This window comes from Gasterosteus aculeatus, chromosome 5 (assembly GCF_964276395.1).
Source record: "Gasterosteus aculeatus chromosome 5, fGasAcu3.hap1.1, whole genome shotgun sequence".
Lineage (NCBI taxonomy): Eukaryota > Metazoa > Chordata > Actinopteri > Perciformes > Gasterosteidae > Gasterosteus > Gasterosteus aculeatus.
In genome coordinates, this window is record NC_135692.1 from 3,044,240 (window position 1) to 3,066,756 (window position 22,517).

Genomic DNA, 22,517 nt, shown 5'->3' on the forward strand with positions numbered 1-22,517 from the left:
GTGGATCTCTCCTCCCGCGCTCCTCTCGGGCCATCGGCAGGTTTTAGCAGGGAGACATGGAATGTAGGGGAAATACGGTAGTTGGCGGGTAGGTCTAATCGAAAGGATACAGGGGTAATTTGCTTCTTAATTTGAAATGGACCCTCATACCTGGGGCTGAGCTTGCGACATGGGAGTCGAAGTCGGAGGTCTTTGGTGGAGAGCCAGACCCACTCTCCGGGCCTGTACTGGGGACCAGGACGACGGCGACGGTTGGCCTGACCTTCCTGGCGTCTAACGGCGTGGAGGAGGTGAGTGTGGGCCTGGTTCCAAGTCTCCTCGCTTCTCTGCAACCACTCTGTAACGGATGGTAGTTTAGTGGGCTCCCCTGACCACGGGAATAGCGGTGGCTGAAAGCCCAAGACGCATTGGAACGGGGTGATGCCCGTGGCGGGTTTGACCAGCGAATTCTGGGCGTATTCGGCCCAGAATAGATATCTGCTCCACTCCGTCTGTTGTCGCTGGCAGTATGAGCGGAGGAAACGGATAACGTCCTGGTTCAGACGCTCAGTCTGCCCATTGGATTGTGGGTGGTAACCGGAGGTGAGGCTGACGTTAACGTTGAGGCGTTGGAAGAAGGCGGACCATACTCTGGAGGTGAATTGGGGTCCCCGGTCTGACACTATGTCCTCCGGTAGTCCGTAGAAACGGAAGACCTGGTTGCAGAGCAGTTCCGCAGTGGCTACGATGGTGAGGATGGTGGTATGTCCCTGCGATGCGGGTAGGTCGGTGATGAAGTCTATGGCAATGTGGGACCAGGGTCGTTGGGGTATGGGTAGTGGTGTTAGTAGGCCGGCTGGTAATTGTCTGGGGGTTTTGGAGGTGGCGCAGTTTGCGCAGTTCTGCACGTGTCGGGTGGTGTCAGGAGTCAGAGTGGGCCACCAGAAGCGGTTCTTGAGGAGCTGAATTGTGGCGGTGATACCGGGGTGTCCGGAGCTTGGGGTCGAGTGCACCTGATCGAGGAGTCGTGAACGTAGCGTCTCGGGGACAAAGAGGAGATTTGCGGGACATTCGGAGGGAGGTGCTTGACGAAGGTTCAGCTGCTCGATCTCCGTGATGATGTCCCATTGAACCGGCGCCACGAGCAAGCTTTCCGGGATAATGTTATCCCTTGCAGTGGGTGGAACTCCCTCGGTCTGGCGAGAGAGGGCGTCGGCCTTCGTATTCTTGGAGCCTGGTCGATAGGTTACCGTGAACTGGAATCTCGTGAAGAAGAGGGCCCATCTGGCTTGCCGGGGTTCCAAACGTTTAGCGGAGCGAAGGTATTCGAGATTCTTGTGATCGGTTAGAATGATGAATGGCTGGTTCGCTCCCTCCAACCAGTGCCGCCACTCCTCGAGTGCCAGTTTCATGGCCAGTAACTCACGATTGCCCACATCGTAGTTACGTTCGGCTGGGGTTAGTTTGCGAGAGAAGTAGGCGCATGGGAACATCCTGGCGGGTGTGCCTTGACGCTGGGAGAGAATGGCCCCTACTCCGGTGTTGGAGGCGTCGACCTCCACTATGAATTGGAGCTCGGGGTTGGGGTGTCGCAGGAGGGGTGCTGAGGTGAACCGTGACCGTAGCTCGTCGAAGGCGTGTTGTGCCTCCTGGGACCAGTTGATGCGGTGCGTGTGGCGCTTGGTCAGGGTGGTTAGGGGAGCAGCCACTGTGCTGAAGTTTCGGATGAATCTTCGGTAGAAATTCGCGAACCCCAGGAATCGTTGCAGTTCCTTCACCGTGTGGGGCACTGGCCAGTTCGCCACTGCCGTAACCTTCCTCTCGTCCATGGCCACCCCCTCCTGACTGATTATATACCCCAAGAATGCAGTTCTGGTCTGGTGAAACTCGCATTTCTCTGCTTTGGCATAGAGCTGGTGTTGAATGAGTCTTTCCAGGACAAGTCGGACATGTTGGATGTGTTCCTCCATGGAGGTGGAGTAGACCAGTATGTCGTCGATGTAGACGATGACCCATTTCTCCAGCATGTCACGGAAGATGTCATTCATGAAGGACTGGAACACGGATGGGCTGTTCGCTAGGCCGAACGGCATGACCAGGTATTCGTAGTGCCCGCTAGTGGTGGAGAATGCCGTCTTCCACTCGTCACCCTCACGGATGCGAATCAGGTTGTATGCGTTGCGTAGGTCTAGTTTGGTGTAGTATCGGGCTTGACGGAGTTGTTCTAGGGCGGCTGGGACGAGAGGCAGAGGGTATCGATACTTGACAGTGATGTCATTAAGTCCACGATAATCGATGCAGGGGCGAAGGGATCCATCCTTTTTCTTAACGAAGAAAAACCCGGCCGCTGCCGGTGACGTTGATGGTCGAAGAAACCCCTTCGCTAATTCCTCCTCGATGTAGTTCCTCATCGCTTGTGACTCGGGTTGTGACAGAGGGAATATTCTCCCCTTGGGGGGAGAGGTGCCTGGCAGTAGGTCTATGGCACAGTCGATTGGACGATGTTCGGGGAGTTGAGCAGCCCTCCTCTTGCAGAAGGCCTCAGCGAGGTCGGCGTATTCGGGTGGCAGATTCTGTTCTGTTGACCCGGGGTTGACGGGTTCTGGAGGGTGATGGGGTGCACGGGGTACCCTGGTTAGGCAGTGGTTGTGACATGAAGTGTCCCATTGTGTGATCTGATTCTCTCTCCAGGAGATGTGTGGGTTATGGGTGCGTAGCCAGGGCAGGCCCAAAATCACAGAGTGGTTGCGAGCCTGGATAACGTAGAACTTGATCCTCTCCGAATGTAGTGCACCGACGTGCATGTTGATCTCTTCGGTGAGGTGTCGTACTCTCCCCTCCCCTAGCGGTCGGCCGTCTAGCGCCTCCACTGTGAGGGAGGAACCACAAGAATTAAACCTCAACTGGTGGTTAGTGGCAAACTCACGTGACATGAAATTCCCCGCGGCCCCAGAGTCCAGTAGCGCTGTGGTCGGGATAACCTTGCCCCGAACCAGCAAACGAATGGGTAGAATGAAGCAGGAATTTAGTGTGCTAGATTTGGGGATCGCACTCACCGATTGGGGATCGTTAGGAGGACGTCCTGGGCAGGCGGCTCGCAGGTGTCCGGTCTGTCCGCAGTAGAGACACAGATGTTTCTGCAAGCGGCGTTCACGTTCCTCCTGAGTGAGGCGAGTGACGCCTAGTTGCATGGGTTCAGGTGTGGCGGAGGTCTCCCGTGTGAGCCGGGGTGGATACCGGTTAGGACGCCGTGAACGAATCAAGTTGTCGATTTGAATGGCCAGGTTAATGTATTTGTCCAACCCTCTTCCCTCGTCCCGACAGGCCAGCTCCGATTGTAGTTCGGCAGACAAACCTTTGCGAAACAGGGTCTTCAGTGTGTCCTCGACCCAGTTGGTTTGCGCAGCGAGTGTGCGGAAAGATAAAGAATACTCAGCTGCGGTTCTCCTACCCTGGGTCAGTTCGAGCAGCTGCTCCCCGGCATCCCCGCATTCAGTGGGGTGTTCGAACACGTTGCGGAACTGTAGCAGGAAGTTGGTGAACGTGGGGAACGCGGATCCGTCGGGTCTCCAGACGGCGGTCGCCCACTCCAACGCCCTCCCGGTGAGTAGCGAGCTGATGAAAGCTATCCGACTCGAATCCGTTGGATACATCGAGGGTTGTTGGTCGACGAAGAGTGTGCATTGGTGAAGAAAGCCTCTACATTTTACAGCAGTGCCATCAAACTTTTCCGGAAGAGCCAGACGAGGATTAATAGAATGGTTTACGGTCGCTGGGGAGGCATTGGGAGGAGGATTCGGTGGCGTGGCGTCTGCTGATACCCGTAGCCCGTGTAGTGCGTGCAGTAGTTCCTCGGTGAGGGTGGTCAGACGCTGTAGCTGATGGTGGTGCTGGGCCAGCTGGGTGGCTTGAGCGGAGAGCTCCGAAGACAGGTGTACGAGGCCTGCTGGATCTGTGAGTGGCGAAGTCTTCTGTAAGGAGACGCCGGATTCGGAGGGATCCATTCGCAGGTTTTTTATTAGAGCATCAGACAGGCAGAGTCAATGACAGCAGACAGGGCAACGTAGAGCAGACAGGATCGTAGTCAGCGGGCAGGCAGGGGTCGGGGCAGGCAGAGAGCAATCAGCAGTACGGTCCGGGGTCACTAAACAGGGATCAAGACTAGGAGAAAACGCTCAGAAATGACAGCCGGGGCAGAATCAGGACTTCGCAGTGAGTGTGTGGGTGTCAGTGGCTTTTGTGTGTGTGTCAATGAGGTGCAGGTGTGTGTGTCATCAGTGGTGTTGTGGAATCAGTCCCAGGTGTGAAGCATGATGGGAGATGGAGTTCGAAACCAGTTAGTACTCGGGAGAGGGGTCCCTCCGATGGCGAGAGGGAGGCGGTGCGGGAGCGTCCTTCGTAACAACCAGCACCTGCTTCTGACTCGAGCATTAACCTAATTAAATAGGCACCAGGGGATATGGTTAGGAGGGATGCCATTATGTACTGCCATGCTGGTATTAATGTAAAAGCCCATAAAACTCTGGTCACTACATTGTTCACTTCACTGCAAATCCAATTAAGCGTGGAGGACAGTCTAGAGGGGAACTTAAAAAATTGAATCTTATGTACTTAAAAAGACAGAGTACTACTTTTCCTATCTTTTATTCAAGATTTTCACTGATTTGTTTTGACTCTTTTTCCACCTTTTCCCACTCTCAGAAAAGGCCAAACCATGATAAAAAGTGTAATAACTTTGTAACCTCATGTCTATATGGGCAATTTTGTTTTTGTCAGGATAAAGAAAAACCCTTGTGAGCTTTTGTGAATCACCTGAAATAAATTCACCAACAGCCTTATAAGTCCTTTAAAACATGGAGATACCAGGCTAAAAACCCATCTACGTGATAGCCCACTGTGTGGACAGTAATAATTACATTATTACATTACATGTCATTTAGCTGACGCTTTTATACAAAGCGATTTTCAATAAGCGCATTCAACCACAGGGATACAAACCCAGAAGATAGAGAAAGAAGAAAGTGCAATTTTATCAAATAAGCCAATTTATCACAGCATGCTATGTGAGCACCAATGTTTTGAACTGGATGCAGGCAGCCACTGGTAGCCAGTGAAGAGAGCGGAGGAGTGGTGTAGTGTGGGAGGATTGTGGTAGGTTAAAGACCGGTCGAGCTGCTGCATTCTGGCTGAGCTGCAGAGGCCGAATGGTGATAGTGGGGAGATCGGCCAGGAGAGAGTTGCAGTAGTCCAGGCGGGAGATGACAAGAGCCTGAATCAGTATGCCTTCTGATTGAGAAGAGGACGTATTCTCCTGATGTTGTAGAGCGTGTATCTACAGGATCGTGTTGTCGCACTCATGTTTAGAGTCAGTGAGAGTTGGCTATCGAGTGTCACGCTGAGGTTCTTAGCAGTCAAAGTGGGCGTTAACACAGAGTTGCCAAAGTTAACCGCCACGTCCTGGGTCGGAGAATCTTTTCCCGCAAAGAGACATCAACTGAGAGATATCAATCAGAATGAAAAGTCTCACACTGATAGTATCAGCAGTACTAAATATTACTCTGGATGAGGGTCTTGTGCAGGACTCACGGCTGAAAAACGGCATGAGTGAGAACCTGGAATTCCACCTCTGGTTGGCCAATTAACGCCTTTCAACCAATTTTTAGAATCGTCTGATCCTATTGGATCTAAATAAATGCACGTGAAAAGTTAGTTAGTCAGTTAGTCAACTATCAGCTAAAAACGACTATAGGAAATTGCAAAAGTGAAAAGAATAACAAAATATTTCTGGAAATACCAACATCAGAAAAGCTGAAACAAACTTCAATAGATTTGCTGAAAATTTCACAAATGACAAAAACTGAAATAACTTATAAAAAATGTATTTTTTGTATTAATATTAGTAGTAATTGTCATTTTGGCAGTAGTAATACTAGCAGTAGAATAAGTGGGAGTGTCAGAGTTCCCCCCTCCAGACCCAGGTAAAGGCTGGTTTTGGTCTCCCTCTGGTGGATCTGGGAGAGGTTGGCCTCGCACGCACGTGTCTCAGCTCTGCAATCACGCACCTGCACCGGAGCCACAATCACCAGGGTATAAGAGGGAGAGCCTGACAACCGGCCGACGTCGGATTGTTACTCACGTCACGTATGTCGACCTCAGTCTTCGCGAGTCTCAGTGACCATCACCCAGTCAAGCCGAGAGCTGGCTGTTGTTCTCTTTTCATTCAGTGTTAATCCTGTTACTTACCCCTTGTCTCACCTCCTCGGTTACAGTGACACCGGTCTGGATTCCTGCACGTGGGAGGAGCACTGGGCACCGCGCACTGTCGAGGAGATCATCACCCGGGACCCCATCCTTCATCTGCACTCCTCACGCCCGCTCCTGCTGCACCTCCACAGTCGTGTCGATTAATAAACTGTTAAATTCACTCTCCTCCTGACGGCTGTGTCTGTCTGTTCTGCGTTTGGGTCCAGCCAAGTCCCCCACCTGACAGAACGATCCGACCAACTATGGACCCAGCAAACTTCGACACGGTACGTCAGGCGATCCATGTTGGGACAGCACCAGTCCTCCCTGCAGGGAATAATGGCCAGCCTGGACTCCCTGTCGAACAGTATCGCCGCGATCCAGGCGCACATCAGCGCACCACCCCAGCCTCCGGTTCCGAGCCCTTCTGAACCCGTTTCTGTGGTCATGTCCATGCCAGACCACGAGTCCCAGGTCCCCACGCCGGAGAGATATGACGGACACAGCGGCCGGTGCCGCTCGTTTCTGATACAGGTGGGACTGGTGTTCGAGCAACAGCCCCGCTCCTACCGGAGCGAGCGAGCCAAGATCTCCTACATTATTGGATTACTGCGCGGGGAGGCTTTGGAATGGGCATCTGCCGTTTGGGAGAAGCAGGGCGCAATCGCCCAATCATGTGAGTTATTCACCGCGGAGATGCGGAAGATTTTCGATCACCCCGTTCGGGGAAAGGACGCTTCAAAGCGATTGTTATCACTGCGGCAAGGGACACGCAGTGTCGCCGATTATAGCATAGAGTTCCGTATCCTAGCTGCGGAGAGTGGCTGGGATGAGGAGGCACTACAGGGGGTGTTCTACAACGGACTAAATGAGTGCGTTAAGGACAGTCTACTCTCCTACCCCGAGGTACAGGGACTGGAGGAGCTGATCTGTCTCACCACACGGATTAATAACCGTAATAGGGAGCGGAGGCGTGAGCAGGGCTCTGCACCAAGGGGATCGCCGTGCTCCAGAGTCGACACTCCTGAGAGGGTTACAGACCCTGAACCCATGCAACTGGGCCGTACCCAAATTTCGGAGGCGGAGCTTCTGCGCAGACGCACAACTAACTGCTGTCTCTATTGTGGCATGTCGGGTCACTTTCGCTCTCGTTGCCCATTAAAGGAAACGGCCCCGCTCACTGGAAGTAAGGAGGATTCTAGCGAGCGAGAGTCTATGCCCCTCCCCACACATATCACGGACTCCGCTGAAGATTTCAGTCAGCAACGGCACTGCAGCAATGGCAGTGGAGGGACTCATTGACTCCGGGGCCGATGACAATTTTATGGATCATAACCTTGTAGACCGATTAGGACTCCGTAGAGTTCCGTTAGAGGAAGTTATTGAGGCGAACTCCCTAGATGGCAGACTACTGGCCAGAATCACGGACAGAACGGAGCCGGTCCAGCTTCAAATATCAGGTAACCATTTTGAGCAGATCAGCTTTCTTGTTTTCAAGTCCCCTCTGGTACTGGTTGTGCTGGGCTACCCCTGGTTAGCAAAGCACAATCCTTCAGTTGACTGGTCCACCAGCTGTATTCTGGGTTGGAGTGATTTCTGTCTGGCTAATTGTTTACAGTCCGCCCGTCCCCAGGGTCCCCAGCAGGGGAGTTTGACGCCTGGCCCCGACCTCACTCTGGTACCGCCTGCTTATCACGACCTGGGCAAAGTATTTAGTAAAGAGCGGGCCCTATCTCTACCCCCTCATCGGCCTTACGATTGTCACATTGAACTGCTGCCCGGGGCCTCCCTACCCAAGGGTAGACTCTACAATATCTCCAGACCAGAGCGAGAGGCCATGGAGAATTACATCAGGGACTCACTGGCAGCTGGAATCATCCGCCCCTCTTCCTCTCCGCTGGGCGCAGGTTTTTTCTTTGTTAAGAAGAAGGACGGCACACTCAGGCCGTGCATTGACTATCGGGGGTTGAATAACGTGTCTGTCAAGAACAAATACCCGTTACCACTAATGAACACTGCTTTTGATTCATTACAGGGCGCTACTGTGTTCACAAAGCTCGACCTCCGCAACGCCTACCACCTGATCCGCATTCGAGAGGGGGATGAGTGGCTCACAGGGTTCAACACCCCCCTGGGCCACTTCGAATACATGGTTATGCCATTCGGTTTAACTAATGCCCCAGCCGTGTTCCAATGTCTAGTTAATGACGTCCTACGTGACATGCTGGGTCGCTTTGTTTTTGTCTACCTGGACGACATACTTGTGTTTTCACAGAATCTGGAGGAACACCAGAGACACGTCCGCCAGGTTCTTCAGCGGCTGCTGGAGAACAGACTCTTTGTGAAAGCGGAGAAGTGTGAATTTAACACCAGGTGCACAAGCTTTCTGGGTTATGTCATCGCCGAGGGAGAGGTAAGAATGGACCCCCAGAAGGTGCAGGCCGTCCTGGAGTGGCCCAGACCCAGCTCCCGTAAGGAGTTACAGAGGTTTCTGGGGTTCGCTAACTTTTATAGGCGGTTCATCCGCAACTACAGCCAGATTGCAGCCCCCCTAACTGACCTTACCTCCAATCTCAGAGCGTTTCGGTGGTCTCCTGGGGCAGAGTCCGCCTTCCAGGAGCTCAGGGAGCGTTTCTCGTCGGCACCCATTCTCATCCAACCGGACCCGTCCCTACAGTTCGTAGTAGAGGTCGACGCATCGGAGGTCGGAGCTGGGGCGGTACTCTCCCAGAGAGCTAAGGAGGACAACAAGCTCCATCCCTGCGCGTTCCTCTCCCATCGGCTGTCACCGGCAGAGAGGAACTATGACATTGGCAAGAGGGAGTTGCCCGCGGTGAAACTGGCCCTCGAGGAGTGGAGGCATTGGCTGGAGGGGGCGGACCAACCGTTTGTGGTGTGGACGGACCACAAAAACCTTGAATACATCCGGAGTGCCAAACGACTAAATTCCCGACAGGCTAGGTGGGCGCTATTCTTTGGACGCTTTGATTTTGTTCTGTCTTACAGACCCGGATCCCAGAATGGGAAGCCCGATGCCCCGTCCAGGGTCTTCTCAAAGGAGGAGGAGACGAGGAGGACGCCAGAGACCATCCTGCCATTGAGGCGGGTAGTGGGAGCCCTCCAATGGGGCATTGAAGGAGCGGTTCAGGCAGCCCTTAGGAAGGACCCAGGCCCGGGTAAGGGACCTCCGGGTAGGCTGTTTGTCCCCGATGGAATGCGACCGGCGGTGTTGGAGTGGGGCCATGCCTCCAAGCTGACTTGTCACCCGGGTGTCGCACGTACCATGTCCTTTCTGCGGCGACGGTTCTGGTGGCCTGCTATGGGGGAGGACGTTCGGATGTATGTGGCGGCTTGTCCGGTGTGCGCACAAAACAAGGGCTCAAACCGGCCAAGCGTGGGGTTATTGAGGCCATTGCCCATCCCTCATCGTCCCTGGTCCCACCTAGCCGTGGACTTTGTCACTGGACTTCCCCCGTCCGGGGGTAACACGGTGGTATTAACAATCGTGGACAGGTTCAGTTAATTTGCTCATTTCCTACCCTTGCCCAAGCTCCCATCGGCCAAGGAAACAGCGGACATTATGGTGCGGGAGATATTTCGTATTCACGGCCTGCCTACCGACATTGTTTCGGACCGTGGCCCTCAGTTTGCATCAGCAGTGTGGAGGGCTTTTTGCACGGCAGTCAGAGCTACTGCCAGCCTCTCTTCCGGGTTCCATCCTCAGACTAACGGCCAGGCAGAGAGGGCCAACCAGAAGATGGAGTCGACCCTACGATGCCTGGCTTCCTCTGAACCCTCCACCTGGTCTGAGCAGATCCCATGGGCGGAGTACGCCCACAACACGCTTCCCACTACAGCGACAGGTATGTCCCCATTCCAGTGTGTTTACGGCTATCAACCTCCCTTGTTCCCGTCCCAGGAGAAGGAGCTGGCCGTACCGTCGATACAGCAGCAGTTTCGCCGATGCCATCGGACCTGGCACCGCGCCCGGGCATCCTTGCTGAGAACCTCTGAGCAGTACCAGCGACAGGCTAACCGCCGACGCACCCCGGCACCTTCATACTCAGTGGGAGACAGGGTTTGGCTGTCAACCAAGGACCTGCCCCTCCGCACGGACTCAAAGAAGCTATCGCAAAGGTTCATCGGCCCCTTCCCCATCGAACGCATCATCAACCCCACGGTGGTCCGTCTCAAGCTCCCTCGGTCCCTTCGTGTACACCCAGCGTTCCACGTATCGTGCATTAAACCGGCGTCTGTTTGTCACCTCCTCCCCCCCCCACCTCCTCTGCCGCCTCCCCGAATGATTGACGGGGCCCCAGCCTTTACTGTAAAGAGGGTTCTGAACTCCCGACGCACAGGGAGGGGCTACCAGTTTTTGATAGACTGGGAGGGTTATGGGCCGGAGGAGAGGTGTTGGGTTTCCCGGCGCCTGATCCTGGACCCCAGCATGATCCGGGAGTTTTATCGGCGGAAGCCGGGGGCTCCAGGTGGACCGCCCGGTGGCGGTCGTGGGGGGAGGGGTACTGTCAGAGTTCCCCCCTCCAGACCCAGGTAAAGGCTGGTTTTGGTCTCCCTCTGGTGGATCTGGGAGAGGTTGGCCTCGCACGCACGTGTCTCAGCTCTGCAATCACGCACCTGCACCGGAGCCACAATCACCAGGGTATAAGAGGGAGAGCCTGACAACCGGCCGACGTCGGATCGTTACTCACGTCACGTATGTCGACCTCAGTCTTCGCGAGTCTCAGTGACCATCACCCAGTCAAGCCGAGAGCTGGCTGTTGTTCTCTTTTCATTCAGTGTTAATCCTGTTACTTACCCCTTGTCTCACCTCCTCGGTTACAGTGACACCGGTCTGGATTCCTGCACGTGGGAGGAGCACTGGGCACCGCGCACTGTCGAGGAGATCATCACCCGGGACCCCATCCTTCATCTGCACTCCTCACGCCCGCTCCTGCTGCACCTCCACAGTCGTGTCGATTAATAAACTGTTAAATTCACTCTCCTCCTGACGGCTGTGTCTGTCTGTTCTGCGTTTGGGTCCAGCCAAGTCCCCCACCTGACAGGGAGTTTTAGTATCAAAAGCAGTAGATAAACTGCAAATAATAGTGTTAGTAGTACTACTAGTTTTATCATCTGCTCTACAATGACTAATAGTATTATAAAACTGTTAGTCATTGTAGTATTTGTAGTATTTGTATTAAAGTGAGTAGTAGTTAAGGTATTAATAGCTGTATAAATACTGGTAGTACTTTTTGGTATAGTAGTAAGAGTAGTAATATCAGTTGCAAGGTCACTGCTACTGGTTGAAATAGTATTTTTAGTACTACTAGTAGTAGTATTAGTAGTAGTAAGAGTCATTTAGTATTAATACCAGTTGAAATACTAGTAGTAGTATTAGTAATGGTAGTATCAGTATCAGTTGAAGTAGTACTACTAGTTGTACTAGTGATTTTAGTAGTAGTTGTAGTAGTATTTGAAAGAGCAATAAGTATTTTCACAAAACAGCTTCATTATGAGCACCTTGGTTACGGTTCAGATACTCATTGAGGCTTTTATTTTGAAATGATGGAATTGGGTAGGGGGGACGGGAGTCAGAATGTTTGTCCTTCAAACTATTAATCGATAGAACTCATCACAAACAATGCAGTAAAATGTCCTCCATCGGGGTTATATTTTGAAATGTTGGCATTGGGGAGAGTAGAAGGAGAGAGCACACTAGAGAGAGCAAAGGTGAAAGAGAGGGAGGGAGAGGGTGAGAACAGGAGAGGGTGAGGAATGGAAGGAGAGGAGGAGGAAGAAAGAGGAGAGGAATGGAAAGAGGAGGAGGAAGGGAGGAATGGTGAGAAAAGTAGAGGGGGGGAATGGAAGGAGAGGAGATGAACGAAAGATGAGGTAGAAAGAGGGGAGGGATGGAAAGAGGAGGGGGAGAAAGGGAGAGAAAGAGGGGGAGAAAAAAAGAGGGTGAGGAAGGGAGGGGGGAAGAGAGGGAGGAATGGAAAGAGAGGGAGAGAGAGCGAGAGACAAAAAGAGGGTAAGGAAGGGAGATCGATGGAAAGAGAGGGAGGGAGGAAGAAAGAGAGAGAGCGGGAGAAAGAAAGTGGGAGGAAGGGAAAGAGAGTGGGGGGAGGAGGAGAGAGAGGGGGAGAAAGAAAGAGGGGAAGAATGGAAAGAGGAGGAGGAAGGGAGAAAGAGAGGGAGGAGGAGGAAAGAGGGGGAGGAAGGGAGAGAGAGGGGGAGAATGAGGGAGAAAGAAACAGAGAGGGAGTGAGGAAGGGTGGAATAGTGAGGAAGGGAGAGGGGGAGGAATGGAAGGAGAGGGGGAGGAAGAAAGAGGGGAGGAATAGAAAAGAGAGGACGAAGAAGGGAGAAACGGGAAAGAAAGAGGGGATGGGAGGGGGGGAAAGAGAGGAGGAGGAAGGGAGAGAGAGGGGGAGAATGAGAGGGAGAAAGCATAGCTGCGTTCTGTGACTCCACTAATCAACTAATATGGTTCAGCTGTGTGACACAAACTGACCAACTGACAAACTGCAGCGTGTGTGTGAGTATCCACGGTAACGCAGCACCTGCTCAAAGGACAGAGACAGGACAGCGAGTTACACAGAATCCACACCTCAAACAAATGTCCTCTAGCACAAAACTATAACTGCTATCTAAAAAATATAAAATTTCTGAGAGACCCAAGACTCTACCGGAGGCAAACATGTGGTTTTTATGTCTGTCCGGTAATAAATGTGGCAGTTGACAAAACGTGTACCTTCTGGATTTTTTGAGAAATATGTCAGCAGATTTGTATTGGAGCCTATGGGGCTGTGTTGGTCTGCTACATTCTTTCCGAAGTGTCACATTTCTGTTTTCATAGAACAATACCATTATTAAAACGAAGAATGTTGACGAGAGAACGGATCAGATTGAAGAGCTTTTGTCGGAAGAAATCTGTATTTATGACCACTTCTACAACCTGTCTTTGGCGGACTCTAAGGACGCGCGGATGGCCTCTGATTCATGGAGGGAGATCTCCGCAAACGTCGGTTTGCCGGTCGAGAGGTACACAAAGTTGTGGAGGAAAATACAGGACAAATGTGTCCGCGATGAAAAGCAACAGTGTCGATGCACGGGACAAGTCTATGATAAATAAACCAATGATTTCCACACACAAAGACGTGACTCTCCATGTCGTCTTCGACAAAAAACTACTCCACCTATTGTTCTGGCGGGGAATTGCTCTGCAACACACGCAAGCCTTTTAGCACCAGGAATTGAAACGAGTGCGTTGACACAACGGTGCGTAAAGACGCAGAAGCATGCGCCAGCCTTAAGGGTTAAAATTCCTGGCTGGACTATTAGAGGTTATCCGCATAAGGAAGTTATCACCAACAGAATTGAGGGCATTCTTTTAAGGGGAACCCCTCTGCTATACACTAAAGGCATCTCCTCTTCAACCCTGCCACCAGTTGGGCTGCCTGCAGCCCCTACATTCACAAACTTCCAGGATGGTGAATCGGGTTTTGGAACGCTTTAGGAGGTTGGGTAAGTCATGCATATAACTGAACTGTCATTATATTCACATAGCTTGTATATTGGCATTTCATTTGCCCAGTGGCCTGTTGTAGCAGTATCAGCGCTAAGCAGTTCACACAATTTATTCAAGGGGATTTCCTCTCATGACCATAGACGTCCTTGCACGCCAATCTAGTAGACTCTGGTCTAACGTGACCTGTTTGCAGTTCCAAAGAAGTAGGTCTTCCGGCAAATGGTTCAGAAATTGTCCGCTGAAAGTATGCAGTGTGTTTGGAGCGCTTGAGGTGATGCGAAACATTTGCGTTGCGTTTGATTAAATTATTCATATGGTGCATTCACACCAATCTAGCCAACATTAATAAAGCTATTACTTTTGTGGTCTTGACAATCGAAGGCAGTTATCGCAATGTTGAAAAAATTGCAACTGTTTTCTGTCCAAGCTGTTTCTTGGGAGAATGAGACAGCATCAAAATGTCATTCCTTTGGAGTTTTTTTAAATCTGACATTCATACTATTTAGCTACTGCTGAGAACATTTGAACAACGTTTTGACATCCATCCATTAATTGTTCAGGCCTAATTTGGCCTAAATTGCACAAAAAACAAAAACTATTAGTCTAAGTCAATATGATGTCTTTAGGTTGAAGAACATTTTTGATGTCTAGTTAAACATGACCCACCCAAAAAGCCTTGCGCGTTTATTCATCTAATCACCAGAGATGACCCACCATGTTGAAACAGTATGTTTGTCTGTGGAGTCCTCCTCTGAGAGGTTTATTTAGGCTGAGCAGTGTGGACCACTACCCATAATCCTCCTGCAGACACACCTGTATAGGAAAGTATAAAGAGCCTGAACAGCGCTGTCCAACATCAACCTTCAAGGAGTCTCCCCACATCAGCTCCACAGCCACCAGCCCCAACGTGAAGATGACTCCCACTGCTAGTCTGCTGCTGCTGCTCCTGCTGGGGTTCTCAGAAGCATATCCTCTCGTTGATGAAGGAAGCGAAGCAAATGACCAAATGGACGAAGATGACAGCATCGATATCAGCACCAGGATTCTGAACTCCAACAACGGCTCCAATGAGATGCTGCTGGAAGGAGACTTGTTGGTTCCCACTACCAGAAATGCAATGAAGTGCTTTTACCAGCAGTGCCTCTGGAAGAAAGCCTCCAACGGCTTGGTGACGATTCCCTTTATCATCAGCAATGAGTTCACCGGCGCAGAGACGCAGGTCATCGACAGAGGCTTGAAGTCCTTCCACACAGGCACCTGCATCCGCTTTGTCCCCCGTAGCAACGAGAACGACCACATAAGCATCGAGAGCTTAGGCGGATGCTTCTCTTCTATGGGCAGAACAGGTGGCAGACAGGTAGTCTCTCTCAACAGACAGGGCTGCGTCTACTACGGCATCGTCCAGCACGAGGTCAACCACGCTCTGGGCTTCAATCACGAGCAGACCAGGAGCGACCGTGATAGCTACGTTCGGATCAACTGGGAGAACATCAACCCTCAGAATGCCTACAACTTCCAGAAGGAGGACACCAACAACCTGAACACTCCCTACGACTACTCCTCCATCATGCACTATGGAAAAACCGCCTTTTCTATCAATGGAAGGGACTCCATCACTCCCATCCCCAACGCAAACGCCCAGATCGGCCAGAGGAACGAAATGTCCTATTGGGATATCAAGAGGATCAACCTCCTTTATGGGTGCTAACAACAAAGCTTCTGGTCCGTTCTGATCCAAAGTTATCAACCAGCAAAACAATTGAAATGTTTTCCAGTAATCTCTACTTCATCAAAAACAACAAGAACCTGCGATCATTAGGAACTATAGATTTCACTTCCTGTGACAGTATTCTTTCCCTCATGCCGACAATACCTGTAAAAATGTGAGCACAAACTGAGTCAAAATAAAGTTTAATAGCAGCATTTGTCCGTCTACATTCCACTTTTGATTCAGCCATTTCCTTTCCCTCCATAACTTTTAATTGATCACGACTTTGTAATGTCCCACTGAGGCCATTGTATTGTGCCAAAGTGCTTTAAAACACTTAACCCATAGTAAATAATTGAAAGTTGTTTTGTGGCTTACTCACCTAGTTTGTCACATATGCGTTAGTGGTACAGTACTGTCGGATGATCTTGACAGTACAGGAACTGGGTGTTTTAAGACAGCGCTGTTATGCCTCCTAACAACAAAACCAAGTGGTTGGTCAGTCGAGATGTTAGGCTCCTCACGTAGCCCATCCACAACCGGTACCTACAGTACCGAGGTTTGGACAGGACCACCACCTGCTTCTGACTCGAGCATTAACCTAATTAAATAGGCACAAGGGGATATGGTTAGGAGGGATGCCATTATGTACTGCCATGCTGGTATTGATGTAAAAACCCATAAAACTCTGCTCACTACATTGTTCATTTCACTGCAAATCCAAGTAAGCGTGGAGGACAGTCTAGAGGGCACTTATGACATTTCCTTATCCAATTGGATAACGTTATATTTATTTCGCCAAAGCCTCGCTCCACCCACGTCTGCTCAGGAATTTGACTTGGCATGTGGTGTGTGACAGTAGACAGTGTAATAATAGACAACAAGACAGCAGTGCACAAGTGGTAAAATAAAATGAAATGCTAATGCTATGGGTTAGTAGAATAAGGCTATGGGTTAGTATAAAACAAGAGAATAAAGTTAGTTAACAATAAAAAATATTTAAAAAGTTTAAAAATATAAAAAAATAAAGTGCACTAGCGAACAAGTGACAAAGTGACGAGTGACGACAATGTGACGAGTGAAAAATGATAGTTAAAAAGTGACATGTGCAGTATCAAAGAGAGTGACCGGTGGAATGTCAGAGTCAGTCAGTGGGGGACCGGGCTCTGTTGATGAGCCTGATTGCCGACGGGAAGAAACCTCTGCTGAGCCTTCCTGGTGATGGAGCTGATGTTCAGCTCCCACTTGAGGTCCTGGGTGATGATGGAGCCCAGGAAACGGAAGGAATCCACAATGGTGACGGGGGAGTCGCACAGCGTAATGGGGGAGGGTGGGGCTCTGTTCCTCCGGAAATCCACAACCGTCTCCACTGTCTTTAGAGCTCCAGGTTGTTCTGACTGCACCACGACACTAGATGGTCAGACTCCCATCTGTAGACGGACTCGTCCCCACCGGAGATCAGTCCAATGAGGGTGGTGTCATCCGCAAACTTCAGGAGCTTGACGGACTGGTGAGTGGAGGTGCAGCTGTTGGTGTACAGGGAGAGACACGTCCCGGCAGCTACTGATGCATCCGGCTTCGCTGGCCGAGTAACTGGGGGTACTGTTCCTTAAAATAAGAATAGAATGTTTAACAATAGTGCAATCAAGAAGCTGCCCTAAAATCTGTCTTTGAGGTGGAACTAAAATAGACGCAATCAGTGGTAACTTAAGGCTTATTATTTTCAAACGAACAAATCTGACGGCAATTAAACTGAAGTAATTTTCTTTGGAAGACAGTCTTTTGCCAACATTAGACCTTCTCATCCTTTTCAGTTTAACCATTCAATTCAGGATTGAAGTGTGTCAAATAATGTGAAAGTGACAAGTGACCAGTGTATGTGTATGTGGAGTGTGAAGGGAGTGATTGGTGGAAAAAGGGATGACAGAGTCAGTCAGTGGGGGACCCGCGCTCTGTTGATGAGCCCAACTGCTGACGGGAAGAAACTGTTTGTGTGGCGGGAATTCTCGGTCCTGACGTACCTCAGCCTCGTGCTAGATGGAAGGGGCACAAACAATTTGGACCGGGGGGAAAGGGGTCGGCAACAATATTTTTAGCCCGCTTTATGGTCGCGGAAGCAAACAAATCCTGGAGAGACGGCAGATTGCAGCTGATCACCCAGATGAAGATGAGGGTAACACACACTGCTCCTTTGTTCGAGCGTCTGTGAGAGCAAGTTAACTCCCTTCTTCAGACACAGCTGCAAATCTTTAATTCTTTCTGTCTTTGCACATCAAAGTTAAATACAGACACTTGAGACATGGCTTTAGCACAAGACAGTGTTGTAACATAGTTTACCACTACATGCATCTCATACGACTGAAGCCTAGTTTATGCTTCTGCGTTTTCAGAGAGACGCAAGGACACGCAGACGTAAGAGCCCCTTTTGTGTCCCTTGCGTGCCTTTTCACACCTCATGCGTGCGTCGACCCATTTTTTTTTTTCGCGGGCTTTGTTGGTCTGCTACATTCTTTCCGAAGTCTCACATTTCTGTTTTCATAGCACAATACCGTCATTATTAAAACGAAGAATGTTTACGAGAGAACGGATCAGATTGAAGAGCTTGTGTCGGAAGAAATCCGTAAATATGACCACTTCTACAACCTGTCTTTGGCGGACTCTAAGGACGCGCGGATGCCCTCTGATTCATGGAGGGAGATCTCTGCAAACGTTGGTTTGCCGGTCGAGAGGTGCACAAAGTTGTGGAGGAAAATACAGGACAAATGTGTCCGCGATGAAAAGCAACAGTGTCGATGCACGGGACAATAAAGTCTATGATAAATAAACCAATGACTTCCACACACAAAGACGTGACTCTCCATGTCGTCTTCGACAAAAAACTACTCCACCTATTGTTCTGGCGGTGAATTGCTCTGCAACACACGCAAGCCTGTTAGAACCATGAATTGAAACGAGTGCGTCGACACAACGGTGCCTGAAGACGCAGAAGCATGCGCCAGCCTTAAGGGTTAAAATTCCTGGCTGGACTATTAGAGGTTATCCGCATAAGGAAGTTATCACCAACAGAACTGAGGGGCATTCTTTTAAGGGGAACCCCCTCTGCTATACACTAAAGGCATCTCCTCTTCAACCCTGCCACCAGTTGGGCTGCCTGCAGCCCCTACATTCACAAACTTCCAGGATGGTGAATCGGGTTTTGGAACGCTTTAGGAGGTTGGGTAAGTCATGCATATAACTGAACTGTCATTATATTCACATAGCTTGTATATTGGCATTTCATTTGCCCAGTGGCCTGTTGTAGCAGTATCAGCGCTAAGCAGTTCACACAATTTATTCAAGGGGATTTCCTCTCATGACCATAGACGTCCTTGCACGCCAATCTAGTAGACTCTGGTCTAACGTGACCTGTTTGCAGTTCCAAAGAAGTAGGTCTTCCGGTTGACCCGCCAACCTGTGATCAATTTAGTTTCGTCGTCTAACATGACTAGTCCAGCTAATGCCGCTTATTCCTAGCCTAACGTGACCAGTCTAGCGGAATCAAGTTACGGCTCATCGAAGATGGAAGAGCGCGATTCATGCAAATAGTTCAGAAATTGTCCTCTGAAAGTATGCAGTGTGTTTGGAGTGCTTGAGTGATGCGAAACATTTGCGTTGTGTTTGGTTTAATTATTCATATGGTGCATTCACACCAATCTATCCAACATTAATAAAGATATTACTTTTTTGGTCTTGAAAATTGAAGGCAGCTATCGCAATGTTGAAAAAATTGCAACTGTTTTTTGTCCAAGCTGTTTCTTGGGAGAGTGAGACAGCATCAAAATGTTTTGAGTTTTTTTAAATCTGACATTCATACTATTTAGCTACTGCTGAGAACATTTGTACATCGTTTTGACATCCATCCATTAATTGTTCAGGCCTAATTTGCCCAATTTGCAAAAACTATTAGTCTAAGTCAATGTGATGTCTTTAGGTTGAAGAACATTTTTGATGTCTAGTTAAACATGACCCACCCAAAAGCCTTGCGCGTTTATTCATCTAATCACCAGAGATGACCCACCATGTTGAAACAGTATGTTTGTCTGTGGAGTCCTCCTCTGAGAGGTTTATTTAGGCTGAGCAGTGTGGACCACTACCCATTATCCTCCTGCAGACACACCTGTATAGGAAAGTATAAAGAGCCTGGACTGCGCTGTCCAACATCAACCTTCAAAGAGTCTCCCCACATCAGCTCCACAGCCACCAGCCCCAACGTGAAGATGACTCCCACTGCTAGTCTGCTGCTGCTGCTCCTGCTGGGGTTCTCAGAAGCATATCCTCTCGTTGATGAAGGAAGCGAAGCAAATGACCAAATGGACGAAGATGACAGCATCGATATCACCACCAGGATTCTGAACTCCAACAACGGCTCCAATGAGATGTTGCTGGAAGGAGACGTGTTGGTTCCCACTACCAGAAATGCAATGAAGTGCTTTTACCAGCAGTGCCTCTGGAAGAAAGCCTCCAACGGCTTGGTGACGATTCCCTTCGTCATCAGCAATGAGTTCACCGGCGCAGAGACGCAGGTCATCGACAGAGGCTTGAAGTCCTTCCACACAGGCACCTGCATCCGCTTTGTCCCCCGTAGCAACGAGAACGACCACATAAGCATCGAGAGCAGAGGCGGATGCTTCTCTTCTATGGGCAGAACAGGTGGCAGACAGGTAGTCTCTCTCAACAGACAGGGCTGCGTCTACTACGGCATCGTCCAGCACGAGGTCAACCACGCTCTGGGCTTCAATCACGAGCAGACCAGGAGCGACCGTGATAGCTACGTTCGGATCAACTGGGAGAATATCGACCCTCAGAATGCCTACAACTTCCAGAAGGAGGACACCAACAACCTGAACACTCCCTACGACTACTCCTCCGTCATGCACTATGGAAATACCGCCTTTTCTATCAATGGAAGGGACTCCATCACTCCCATCCCCAACGCAAACGCCCAGATCGGCCAGAGGAACGGAATGTCCTATTGGGATATCAAGAGGATCAACCTCCTTTATGGGTGCTAACAACAAAGCTTCCGGTCAGTTCTGATCCAAAGTTATCAACCAGCAAAACAATCGAAATGTTTTCCAGTAATCTCTACTTCATCAAAAACAACAAGAACCTGCGATCATTTGCAACTATAGATTTCACTTCCTGTGACAGTATTCTTTCCCTCATCCCGACAATACCTGTAAAAATGTGAGCACAAACTGAGTCAAAATAAAGTTTAATAGCAGCATTTGTCCGTCTACATTCCACTTTTTATTCAGCCATTTCCTTTCCCTCCATAACTTTGAATTGATCACGACTTTGTAACGTCCCACTGAGGCCATTGTATTGCGCCAAAGTGCTTTAAAACACTTGACCCATAGTAAATAATTGAAAGTTGTTTTGTGGCTTACTCACCTAGTTTGTCACATATGCATTAGTGGTACAGTACTGTCGGATGATCTTGACAGTACAGGAACTGGGTGTTTTAAGACAGCGCTGTAATGCCTCCCAACAACAAAACCAAGTGGTTGGTCAGTCGAGATGTTAGGCTCCTCATGTAGCCCATCCACAACCGGTACCTACAGTACCGAGGTTCGGACAGGACCAGCACCTGCTTCTGACTCGAGCATTAACCTAATTAAATAGGCACAAGAGGATATGGTTAGGAGGGATGCCATTATGTACTGCCATGCTGGTATTAATGTAAAAGCCCATAAAACTCTGGTCACTACATTGTTCACTTCACTGCAAATCCAATTAAGCGTGGAGGACAGTCTAGAGGGGAACTTAAAAAATTGAATCTTATGTACTTATTAATAAGACAGAGTACTACTTTTCCTATCTTTTATTCAAGATTTTCACTGATTTGTTTTGACTCTTTTTCCACCTTTTCCCACTCTCAGAAAAGGCCAAACCATGATGAAAAGTGTAATAACTCTGTAACTACATTGTCTATATGGGCAATTTTGTTTTTGTCAGGATAAAGAAAAACCCTTGTGAGCTTTTGTGAATCACCTGAAATAAATTCACTAACAGCCTTATAAGTCCTTTAAAACATGGAGATACCAGGCTAAAAACCCATCTACGTGATAGCCCACTGTGTGGACAGTAACAATTATATTATTACATTACATGTCATTTAGCTGACGCTTTTATACAAAGCGATTTACAATAAGCACATTCAACCATAGGGATACAAACTCAGAAGATCAAGAAGAAAGTGCAATTTTATCAAATAAGCCACTTTATCACAGCATGCTATGTGAGCACCAATGTTTTGAACTGGATGCAGGCAGCCACTGGTAGCCAGTGAAGAGAGTGGAGGAGTGATGTAGTGTGGGAGGATTGCGGTAAGTTAAAGACCAGTCGGGCTGCTGCATTCTGGCTGAGCTGCAGAGGCTGAATGGCGATAGTGGGGAGATCGGCCAGGAGAGAGTTGCAGTAGTCCAGGCGGGAGATGACAAGAGCCTGAATCAGTACCTGCTTGCCTTCGGAGTGAGAAGGGGACGTATTCTCTTGATGTTATAGAGCGTACATCTACAGAATCGTGTTGTCGCAGTGATGTTTGGAGTCAGGGAGAGTTGGCTGTCGAGTGTCACACCGTGGTTCTTAGGAGTCAATGTGGGCGTTAACACAAAGTTGCCAAAGTTAACAGCCAAGTCCTGGGTCGGAGAATCTTTTCCCGGAAAGAGAAGTAGTTCTTGCCGGGGTTGATTTTCAGATCCTGAGCGGACATCCACTGAGAGATGTCAGTCAGAATGAAAAGTCTCACGCTGATTGTATCAGCAGTACTAAAAACTACTCTGGATGAGGCTCTTGTGCAGGACTCACGGCTGACAAACAGCATGAGTGAGAACCTGGAATTTTGTCCAGCTTTGGTTGGCCAATTACCGCCTTTCAACCAATTTTTCGAATCGTCTGATACTATTGTGTCAGGGTTGAGGGTGGAAGGCAGGACTCAAATGCAGACTTCTCCAAACAAAACACTTTAATAGTCAAAAAGGTAAAAAACACAGGAACCGGGGGCAAAAGCACATA

At 49.6% G+C, this 22,517-nt stretch overlaps 2 protein-coding genes across 2 annotated transcripts; both read left to right on the forward strand.

Moving 5' to 3' along the window:
* Nucleotides 1–14,593: 14,593 nt before the first annotated feature.
* On the forward strand, nt 14,594–15,676 carry LOC120819882 (high choriolytic enzyme 1-like). Its single transcript, XM_040177647.2, has one exon. The coding sequence runs from the start codon at nt 14,667–14,669 to the stop codon at nt 15,459–15,461; it is 795 nt and encodes a 264-aa protein (XP_040033581.2). The 5' UTR covers nt 14,594–14,666; the 3' UTR covers nt 15,462–15,676.
* A 3,970-nt stretch (nt 15,677–19,646) lies between these two features.
* On the forward strand, nt 19,647–20,727 carry LOC120819884 (high choriolytic enzyme 1). The gene has a single exon (XM_040177649.2). The coding sequence runs from the start codon at nt 19,718–19,720 to the stop codon at nt 20,510–20,512; it is 795 nt and encodes a 264-aa protein (XP_040033583.2). The 5' UTR covers nt 19,647–19,717; the 3' UTR covers nt 20,513–20,727.
* The last annotated feature ends 1,790 nt before the right edge of the window (nt 20,728–22,517 follow it).

What these genes read in the sequence shown, in the direction of transcription:
- LOC120819882 (XM_040177647.2), top strand. Translation starts at nt 14,667, where the DNA reads ATGACTCCCACTGCTAGTCTGCTGCTGCTGCTCCTGCTGGGGTTCTCA.
- LOC120819884 (XM_040177649.2), top strand. Translation starts at nt 19,718, where the DNA reads ATGACTCCCACTGCTAGTCTGCTGCTGCTGCTCCTGCTGGGGTTCTCA.